Consider the following 11,314-nt stretch of genomic DNA (forward strand, 5'->3'; position numbering starts at 1 on the left):
AGCTAGTGGAGTTAATACATTTTTTAACATGATTCTGTCGTTTTTTCGCCGTAATGTGAGTCATGTAAACTGGTCGGTAAAAGGCCGTGAAAATGTATATTAAAGGCACTATGTTCAGAAAGTGGGTATTAACGCCCTCTTGTGGTCACGGTGAGTTGCTGCAGCTGCGTTTCTGTCAAGCTGGAGGAATTGCATATTACATACCACTTACGGTAACATCCTACAAAAATAAAAACGTTGTATGTAACAGACAGAGGTTGTTTTTTTTGTTTTTAAAACGTTACATTTGACTTTAAGACTTTATCTAACTGCTCGGTATTGTAGTCAACTTGATAGAGAAACGTATCACATATTCTAACTCTACTCACTAAGCGGGAAGACATTGTATTTGTAGGAAACAGTTCGTTTAGTTTCGACTAATGTTGTATGCTAATTATACGGTGGCCGAGACGCGCTGAAAACACATACGGCTAACACATAGAGCTAAGGTAATCGGGAAACTCGAGGGACGAACTGAGAACTAGGTAGTTAATAAACGTTTTAACATGTATCCTGTCTTTATTTCGCCGTATTATGAGTCATATTTCAATGTAAATTGGACGCTAAAAGGCGAGAAGAAGTGCATATTACATACCACTTCCTGTAACATCCTTCAAAAATAAAACTCTTTATAATGGGGACAACGAGTCATCTTGATGTACTACTATTACTTTCATTACTGATTGTATTTCACTTTAGCTAGCTTATTATAAACTAGATCTGTCGTTTGATATATATTTTAACAACTGTAATAAATAAAGCAGAGGTTCGCTTGCTTTCATTTCATTTTAGCTTACCCCGATAGCATTGGTTCCATCCGGGTCTTACACTGATAAGGATGCATTGGTTACATCCGGGTCCCTTTGTTGTCGCTAGAATAGGGTTTAATGTGTTTCTCATCATGTTGACTCCACTAGCATGATCTCTGACACAACTGTAAAGGTTATACTGTCGATAAAACGTGCAAATTAAAACCACGTTTTATTGTTGAAGGTTAGGTTTAACCGGAAGTCTTGTACGTATGGAACTCCTCTAACTTGATAACGGAGTTGTAGTTATGGACTGTGGCCAGAGGAGAGCGCCAAAGCACCTCTAAATGTTACCATGGACTGGATGTTATGTGATAATTACTTTGTATCTAGCGTACTAATACTGTATATATTACTGTTTCTCTTTTAAAAGCAAAACAATAACCAGAACCAATGTTTGAAGCTCTCAGTTAGTCCCTCGAGTCTCTCGGTTACTTTAGTGTTAGCCTTATGTGTTTTCATCACGTTGAGCCCTCTCGGCCACCGTATAATTAGAACACAACATTAGCTGAAGCTAAATGAACTGTTTCCATCGAATAAAATGTCTTCCCGCTTAGTAAGTAGAGTTAGAAGATGTAATACGTTTCTGTATCAAGTTGACTACAATACCGAGCAGTTAGATAAAGTCTTAAAGTAAAATGTAACGTTTTAAAAACTAAAATACACTTCCGTCTTTTAGACTTAGACAACATGTTTTATTTTGAAGGATGTTACAGGAAGTGGTATGTAATATGCAATTCCTCTAGCTTGACAGAAAAGCAGCTGCAGTAACTCACCGTGACCACATGAGGGCGTTAATACCCACTTTCTGAACATAGTGCCTTTAATATACATTTTCACTGAGGCCCTTTACCTACCAGTTTACATTGAAATATGACTCAGTCATATTACGGCGAAAAAACGAAATAATGTTAAAAGATTTATTTATACCACTAGCACGAGGGCAGACACACTATCGTAGTAACACACAATAGTTTAATGTATAACTTTTAATGAGTTAGTTACAGTATAGCTGTTCTCATGAAACCGAGATAAATCATAGTAAAGTTAGACATTGTATAAAAGCACTCCACTTCCGGTGAAGACTTACAAAATAAAAGCTTCTAAATATGTATATTTTTTATTAATTAATTTTGTTCCAACAGAACATGGATATGGATATATATATATATATATATATATATATATATATATATATATATATATATATATATATATATATATATATATATATATATTTAAAGGCAGTCTGATTCTTTATATATTTTTGTTGGACCTATACATTTATGATTTAACGTTTATTTCAATGTTCACTTGCTTTCATTTAATTTTAGCTTACCCTTATAAGGATGCATTGGTTACATCCGGGTCCCTTCGTTGTGCCAAAGGTGCGTTAAGCTCTTTTTGGAGGAGGGTTATAAATTATCACGAACATTTGGATATGGTGGATTGTACAGAATTGTAGGAACTGCACACTGAAATGTTTATGATTTGACACTGGGAATGGATGTGATCGAGTACTTCAATCTCCTCTTCCCTTACTACCAAGAAAAATAATATTGAATACAATTTTTTAGTATTGATTAACTCATGTTCATGACAAAATTACTGGAAATGTTGGTTTAAGGCTCAAAGAAATGGAGAAATAGTGCTTTTCCGTCATCTTACATCCAGATAGATTGACCAAAGATAAGGTGGTTGTAGAGAAAATAATATGGGGAATGATAGCATGCAAATCCTAGGACTCGAAGTATCAATTACATTCATTATCGATTATCGTGGATCACAACAACAACAAAAGTATAAAATTCACACATTTAAGAAACGTTCAAACAGATAATTCCTTGTTTTTTTTCAGACTAAAACAATTATTTGACAATCAAAACATTTGCCAAATAATTTCCTGTTGATCGTTTTATCTTTTAAGTCGACAGAATCTTTTCTCTCAGATCTTTTCTTGCAATATCGCCAAGCTCTTATCCGCAGGTTCTGCTCCTTCTGCAGGTCCGTCTTTGATGAGTTTTTTTTTCATAAGCATATCGTTTGCACCGTCATCAGAAGTAGCTGTAAGTCCATTTTCAGATGGTGCTTCGATTCACACAGGGACATTTATCATTTTTCCATGCCCAAAAACACCCAATCCCAGCAGCAACCACAAGTAGGACAACAATGATGCCAACAATCACACCAGTTGGAGAACCCACTGGTTCTTCCTTCTTGGAGAGTATATTTGGAAGTGGTTCACTGACTTCCTCATTCACTGGGTTGTTCATTTTGCAGAAGAAGTTCTTCACATGTCCATGCTCTTTCTTGGTGATGGGCATGACCTTCCCCGACTCTTTCCACTCTCCATCCCCGGTCTTCCATCTGTAAGTGACAGGTTCAGCCCCGGTGGTATCCCCTTCACAGGTCATGGTACATTCGTCACTTTCATGGCTGCATGACACCGGGGAAAACCATATCACCGGCTTGGGACATCTCTGATCACTAAAACGATGTATGTCACTTTTTGCTCGTTGTTGTTAATCTCCACTGAATACGCACCCTCTTCAGCGTTGGTAATTTTCTCCATGGTGATGGTGATCGGATTGGAAGGAGCAGGCCTCAAATCCAGCGTCACACTACCACCTTCCTTGGTGAACTTCTCCTCCACAGTAGAAGCAGAGCTAAGAGAGGCCAAAAACAGCAGAGACAACACGACCAATTTCCCCATTTCGTCCACGGACAAATACACGACTTTACGGATGTTCATAACAAATCGATAATGTCGTAAATTCGGCTCCAAGAAGACACCGAGTTACACCACACCCTTCGTCAGCGAGAAAGTGAAAATGGAAGAAGTTGTAATGCAACTCCTCTAGCTTGATAACGGAGTTGTAATTACGAACTGTGGCCAGAAGAGGGCGCCAAAGCTCCTCTCTAAATGTTACCATGGACTGGATGTTATGTGATAATGACTTTATCTAGTTTACTAATATTGTATATGTTAATGTTTCTCTTTTAACAGCAAGAACATAACAAGAACCAATGTTTGAAGCTCTCAGTTAGTCCCTCGAGTCTCCCGGCTACTTTAGTGTTATTAGTCGTATGTGTTTTCAGCGCGTTGAGCCCTCTCAGCCACCGTATGATTAGCACAAAACATTAGCCGAAGCTAAACGAACTGTTTCCATCAAATAAAATGTCTTCCCGCTTAGTGAGTAGAGTTAGAAGACTTGATGACACTATCTTAGAGCACAAGAGTTGCTCTCTTCTGTAGCTTCGTTTGGACATATACCGTTTTAAAAATGAGGAGAGGAGGAGGAGAGAGGATAGGAGAGGAGAGAGGAGAACTCTTTTCATGAAACAAAAACCCAGACACAAGAAGGTGAAATAAATATCTTTTTATTGTTGTTCCATCGTCCTAGTTGCCCTGATGATGAACACAGAGCATGTGTCGTCGCAACACTCCAGGATTTTGCCTAAAAACAGCAACCATTCGACGGCACCGCTGCGTCTCTCAGGACCCAACCATGCATAACATCTCCCATTTAAAAACAAGTAAAATAAAAAATATATATTAAAAAATTATGCGTACCACTGATATACAGATCTGATATAAACAGGCGTATTGGTCACAAACCAATCAGAATTATAAACATGGCTTATTTTACATTAGACTGAACAAACATGGGATATAAGTGGACTTTTTTAAAAAGGGTACATTTTTAGTTTTTACATTTGTACATGATTATGTTTTTTCATTATTATTTTTAATGTTCTCACCTCCTACAGTCTATACACACACACTCTCTCTCTCTCACTCTCTCTCACACACAGTCTCTTTCACACACACAGTCTCTCTCTCAGTCTCTCTCTCACACACACACTCTCTCTCTCACACACTCTCTCTCTCACACACACTCTCTCTCACACACACTCTCTCTCTCACACACACTCTCTCTCTCACACACAGTCTCTCTCTCACACACAGTCTCTCTCTCTCTCTCACACACTCTCTCTCTCACACACACTCTCTCTCACACACACTCTCTCTCTCACACACACAGTCTCTCTCTCACACAGTCTCTCTCTCACACAGTCTCTCTCTCACACAGTCTCTCTCTCACACACAGTCACACACAGTCTCTCTCTCACACACACTCTCTCTCTCACACACACAGTCACACACTCTCTATCACACACAGTCACACACAGTCTCTCTCTCACACAGTCACACACACACACGAGTGGTAGCAGTGGCTTTAGACTCTAAAGAGAACTACAGGTGTATCTTTGCAGGTGACAAATACTGGTACCGAGGAGTTAATCCACAGTGGTGAACGAGGCCATCTGACGGTTAAAAAAAAAAAAAAAACACAATACATTCATGTTTTGAGTCTTTTCACACACACACACACACACACACACACACACACACACACACACACACACACACACACACACACACACACACACACACACACACACACACACACACACACACACACACACACACACACACACACACACACACACACACACACACACACACACACACACACACACACACACACTTGTGTAAAAATAAAAATATTCTTTAAAATGTGCAAAGAAAAGATCGCTGAGCGGAGACGCACGAGCGACAGCCGGCGAGGAATCGTGAAAAGCATCAGTGATTTAAAGATAGTGCATCGTGGAAGTGCGTATCAGTGCTGGCGGCTGAACGGCAGACGCCTCAAACTCCATACAACCACGGATGTTTTAGCAAATCAACAGTCGTTCTCTTCTGTCGCTTCGTTTGGGACATGTACCGTTTTTTTTGATCAGCTGATCGCAAACTGAACATTTACTACAGAGCTGCAGAAGAGCCTTTAGAGGAACTACAGACTCGCTGTGGGTCGAAAACATGAATAAACCGTCTGCTTTTAAAAAGGTGCAATCAGCTCTTTACTGACCTCTAGTGGCCGCTGCAGGAAACTACAACAACAAACATAAGTCACCTGATTGGGAAATGATCTTTACCACATTTGACCAAATTAGAAATGTCGTATGTACCAAACTACACCATCTGTGACTGAGTATCAAAGAGAGACCGAACACAGAAGCATTACGTACCGTTAGACAGCTATAACCTTACATACCATAACCGTCTTTCTGTATTGTGGTTACTTGTGGCTGTAATTAAATATTGATTGCACCTTTTAACGAGCCGAAAACTCTGCATAACCACTCTGGATTTAACCCAACGGACCTTTACATGTTGGCGTTTAAATCCTAATTTATAATCCGGTGCATAGTTATGAAGCCAGAGCTATGCACTTATATTATTTAACAGACAGACAGACGTTATAATAGAAATGTGTTCAAACAGAGCGAGTTGAACGGAGTGTTGAAAGTGATGAATGAACATCAGGCTTGAAAGTGTGAGTCTGTAGGAGTGCATGTGAGGAGGAGACACTTGTTCATGGACCTAAAACTAAAAAGCAGCGTTTGAGATGTCCCGGCTAGTTGGAAATGAAACCAACGACAGCGTCATGCAGCCAGACCTGCGGCCAATCAGCTGTGAGCTTCTGTTAAAACACGCCTCCGTCTCTCCTGCTTCACAAAATCAAAAGCTTCATCACGGCAGAGTTACAGAGAGTCTACGGAACGACAAACCCTCTTTTCTTAGCTTTCTTCGCCTTCTTTCGAGCAGATTTCCCCTGATTTTAATGTTAATTTAGTTGATTTCAGGGCTTCGAATGGTGAAAATCCATAAGATAGTTAAAGTATCTTAATAAATGAGCAAAAGGAAATGTGATATTCTTATTTTAAATGCTAAATCTTGTGCCATCTGCTCGTGGTTTAGCTCTAGGTGAGGAAGTGCTGGATATAGTCGATGTTCTTGCATTGAGTTACTTCTCTGTATTGAAGTATTTTAACAGCTACCAAAGTCAAAGACAAGACAGGATTTAAAAGTTAGTTCTTTAGTTCAGCTATCATCCAAACTAAAAGTTAATTCATGGCGCTAAAACGACTTCACGTAGCTCCAACATTAGCTCTGATCTGCCGTGATGGGAGCTCCCTAAATGTGATCAGTGAACACTTTGAGAAGCAGAGGAGAGGAGGGTTCATTGGAAGAGAGAGCAGAAGCATGAGAACCAATCAGCTGGTCGATCACAGCGACAGCTCCATATTAAAACAGAAAGTCTGAATATTTGGTTACCAGTTACAGAAAAAAGGCAGAAACGGACGTTACGCTGAACTGGGATCAGCTGGTGTTTGGCTAACGGTGTGCAGGCAAAGCAACAGTCACTCCTATACACGGCGTTAAAACAGAAAAGGCACACGGCGAAGATGAAGGAGGAAGAGGAGGAAGAGGAGGAATAGCAGAACGAAGACAGTGAAGCTGAGAGAGGAAGGTGGGGGGGAAACCTCTGCATCGTTTAGAGACTACATTCAGCCAGATGAAGGGGAGGGGGGGGCGCTCAAGAGCCAGAAATCACTTCCTGTAGGTCCACAACACCGACACCATCGAAGAGAGAAACCGTACAAACATAAAAAAGTTTTCCAAAGAGTCGTCGCGTCACGAGGAAGTGCTCCGCTCCTCGGAGAAATTAAGGTGCAACTTGCGGAGAAAACTCAAATAAAAACGTCCTCTATGGCAGCCTCATAAAAACAGAGACACGAGGAGCAGGTCCCTCAAGCCCCCCCAAATTCCACAAACACCTTCTTCCAGACTCCTGGTCCAATAAGGTTTCAGCGTGGTGGAGGGGGCGGGGTCAGAGGCAGGGACGCCCAATCACGTAAGGCCGTTTCTGGCAGTTAATGTACAAAGATGTGCCTCAGGAGCTCGTCAGCTGACGGCCGCTGCTTAGACTCTACGAAGATGCGCTTGAGGAACTCTCTGCAGTGGTCCGACACGTGGGGGGGGAGGATTGGGTTGGTGGGCTGCGTGGCGATTTTAAAGATGGCCGCCATGGCCTCAAACTCCGCCCACGGGGGTCGCTGCGTCAGCATCTCCACCACCGTGCAGCCGACACTCCTGGGGGGGGGGGGGGGGGGGGGACAGTCAGAACAAGTAGAACAAACGTGTTTTTATTTTATCTACACGATGGAATTATATCTGTTCGCTGCATCGATGCATCTCAAAGGAGGAAGCGGCGGTTGGTGGATTGAACAAAGAGCACGGAAACAGATCGATCAGGACTGGTGGGTTCTCTCACCAGATGTCCGCCTTCCTGCCGTAGCCCTCTCCGCTGATCACCTCCGGACTCATCCAGTACGGGGTGCCCGTCACCGACATGATGCCTGTTCCCGACAGACAGATGGTCTGCAGACGCCGACTGGCCCCGAAGTCCCCAAGCTTCACGTTACCCATCGAGTCTCGCAGGATGTTGGCCCCTGAGAGGAGAGGAGAGGAGAAGAGAGAGGAGAGAGGAGACGAGATGAGAGGAGAAGAGAGAGGAGACGAGATGAGAGGAGAAGAGAGAGGAGAGAGGAGACGAGATGAGAGGAGATGAGACGAGAAGAGAGAGGAGAGAGGAGATGAGATGAGAGGAGAGAGGAGAGGAGAAGAGAGAGGAGAGAGGAGAGGAGACGAAAGGAGATGAGAGGAGAAGAGAGGAGATGAGATGAGAGGAGAGAGGAGAGGAGAGGGGGGGAGAGGAGAAGAGAGAGGAGACGAGAGGAGATGAGACAGGAGGGGAGGAGGGGAGGAGAGGAGATGAGAGGAGAGGAGAGAGAAGAGGAGAGGAGAGGAGAGAGGAGATGAGAGGAGAGGAGAGAGGAGATGAGAGGAGAGGAGAGAGGAGATGAGAGGAGAGTAGAGGAGAGAGGAGATGAGAGGAGAGATGAGATGAGAGGAGAGAGGAGAAGAGAGGAGAGGAGAGGAGAGAGGAGAGGAGAGATGAGAGGAGATGAGATGAGAGGAGAAGAGAGAGGAGAGGAGATGAGAGGAGAGGAGAGAGGAGAAAGGAGATGAGAGGAGAAGAGAGAGGAGGAGGGGAGGAGAGGAGATGAGAGAGGAGGAGGGGAGGAGAGGAGAAGAGAGAGGAGGAGGGGAGGAGAGGAGATGAGAGAGGAGGAGGGGAGGAGAGGAGATGAGACGGAGAGGAGACATGAAACATTCCAAAATGAAAACATCTCAATAGAAATAATAAAATAGCATAAAAAAAAAAAAGTAGAAACATCCTCTAATCACAAAGTGGAACTATTTGAGTCACGATGCAGAAAGTGGAATGGTTTCCTAAAACCTCATAGGACAGACACTATGTCTTGAAAAAACACTGTAATTGTTTTCGGCCAAACGTCAATACAAAATCAAGCTCACCTTTGACGTCTCTGTGCACGATCATGTTGCTGTGCAGGTAGGACACGCCCTCCAGGATCTGACGGGTGTAGCGCCGCGTCACGTTTTCCGTCAGCGCTCCGTACGACTTCAGCTGGTCCTTGATGGAGCCCTGAGGTCCACCACAGGATAGAAACGCATGTGAGCGACACAAAACCATTTCACTTTGGACGAGCGCCAAGCAAGATTGAAGCAGGAGATTCATCCACTTTAAAGAATGATGAATAAAACAATCATCATTGAAATAAAGTATCCCTTACGCCCGGCATGTACTCCATGAAGATGGACAGCGTTCTCTCCATGGTGTCTCGCAGGCAGCCGTAATACTGGACGATCCGCTCGTGGCACAAATTCTTCAGGAGCTGGATTTCACACTCTAAGGCGCTCACCTCCTGAACGACCGGAAACACATCCCAAAGGATCCCCATTAGCACGAGCTATTCTTCCTGGAGCCCTCACACACCCAGAGTCAAACATACATACAAATAAAACTAAAACATCATCATTTCAAGCAATTTACAATGCTATACGAAGTGAAAACTAAAATGGTCAATGTTAGCCATCATAAGGCGGGTAAAGAACTCCAGCTGACCATGGCTCTGACTGCTTTCTGTCAGTACCTGTCAAACTCTAGTTTTTTTAACGTATCATGCGTTCACACTCTCTCATAGGGATGGGAATTACGGCTGGATTCTTTTTGGGGTCGGCGTTACTAGCTTTACCTGCCAAATAATCACCAGGATAATGATTGACTGTATTGACAGAAATCTACTTTTACTCACAGAAAAATGTATAACTTGCTCCAATTCTCAGCCAAACTCCTACTCAAGCAGCGTGCGTTACGCCATCTCTACGGCACATGTGCATTCCGGAGAGCAAGTTCCCGTGAAGGCGAGTGGATTTATGGCAGGCAGTGAACCAACGATAAGAAGAACGGCTCTGTGGTGCGACTCGGTTCCCTTCGTTCACATAACGTCACTACTCTGTCAGACTCACCTTGCTGGTCTCCGGACTCTCCGGGTCAAACTGGACCTGTTTGACCGCCAGCTCTCGCCCAGTGTCAGCATCATAGCAGAGGAAAACCCGCCCGAACGCCCCCTGACCCAGGAGCTTCCCGAGACGCCAGTTTGTTGGGGCGCGTGGAGCTGCAGACGTAGAAACATCACATATCATTTCATTTGTATTTGTTCCGTTCATGGTATGCACAACTTAATGTACAACAATTATTTACATGTCTCTATGAACACACCGTACCCGAAAATGAGCAGGGAGAAGAGAATAATCTGACATGAGCGGCCCCTTTCTCAAAATAAACAAATAAATAGAAGTAGACGGTCTGTCCTTCATATTCTCTGATTCACAGCCAATCATAACAGCATCGTAGGAAAATAAGAGAAACGCAAAAACGTACAAAAAAATACTTGGTTCCCATTTGACAGTGTGTGTGAGAGAGTGTGTGTGTGTGTGTGTGAGTGAGTGTGTGAGTGTGTGAGTGTGTGAGTGAGTGAGTGTGAGTGTGAGTGTGAGTGTGAGTGTGAGTGTGAGTGTGTGTGTGTGTGTGTGTGTGTGTGTGTGTGTGTGTGTGTGTGTGTGTGTGTGTGTGAGTGTGTGTGTGTGTGTGTGTGTGTGTGTGTGTGTGTGTGTGTGAGTGAGTGTGTGTGTGTGAGAGTGTGAGAGTGTGAGTGTGAGTGTGTGTGTGAGTGTGCGTGAGCGTGCGTGAGCGTGCGTGCGCGTGCGTGCGTGAGTGTGTGTGTGTGTGTGTGCGTGCGTGTGCGTGCGTGCGTGTGCGCGTGTGCGAGTGCGTGTGCGTGTTCAAGACAGTTAACGGTAATACAGATTGTAAGAGCCAAAATGCTACTTTGCCTGAGTTTATTATTTGTTTACGTCACTTTCATTCGTTTATTTATTTGCTGAGCACTTCCAGAAATCGTCACATGGTCGTGGTTTGTGTATTCATGTCACCTCTCACATGTCGGGTGCAGGTGGCAGAGGGTGAGCTGGTGCTGACATTTCTCCTGTTGACCGTTTTGGTTCTAAGTTATTGTGTGTTGGATTTTGTTTATTAAATATCTTCAATCTTATAAAGCAAAGATTAGCGTCTCGGCGACTGAAACTTAAATGGGAATTGAGCCGCCACACAGATAATAAAACCACTGGT

At 43.4% G+C, this 11,314-nt stretch overlaps 1 protein-coding gene across 1 annotated transcript in view; it reads right to left on the bottom strand.

Moving 5' to 3' along the window:
• Positions 1–4,213: 4,213 nt before the first annotated feature.
• Positions 4,214–11,314, bottom strand: part of map3k2 (mitogen-activated protein kinase kinase kinase 2) — a 23,560-nt gene continuing 16,459 nt past the window's right edge. The window contains exons 13-17 of the mRNA XM_079672794.1: positions 10,153–10,301; positions 9,417–9,548; positions 9,139–9,268; positions 8,033–8,210; positions 4,214–7,851 (exon numbers count right to left, since the gene is read on the bottom strand). Coding sequence (XP_079528920.1) covers positions 7,632–7,851; positions 8,033–8,210; positions 9,139–9,268; positions 9,417–9,548; positions 10,153–10,301 — 809 coding nt within the window. The 3' untranslated portion in view covers positions 4,214–7,631. The remainder of the gene's footprint in view (positions 7,852–8,032; positions 8,211–9,138; positions 9,269–9,416; positions 9,549–10,152; positions 10,302–11,314) is intronic.

Source organism: Notothenia rossii, assembly GCF_949606895.1.
Source record: "Notothenia rossii genome assembly, chromosome: 3".
In the NCBI taxonomy this organism is placed as follows: Eukaryota; Metazoa; Chordata; class Actinopteri; order Perciformes; family Nototheniidae; genus Notothenia; species Notothenia rossii.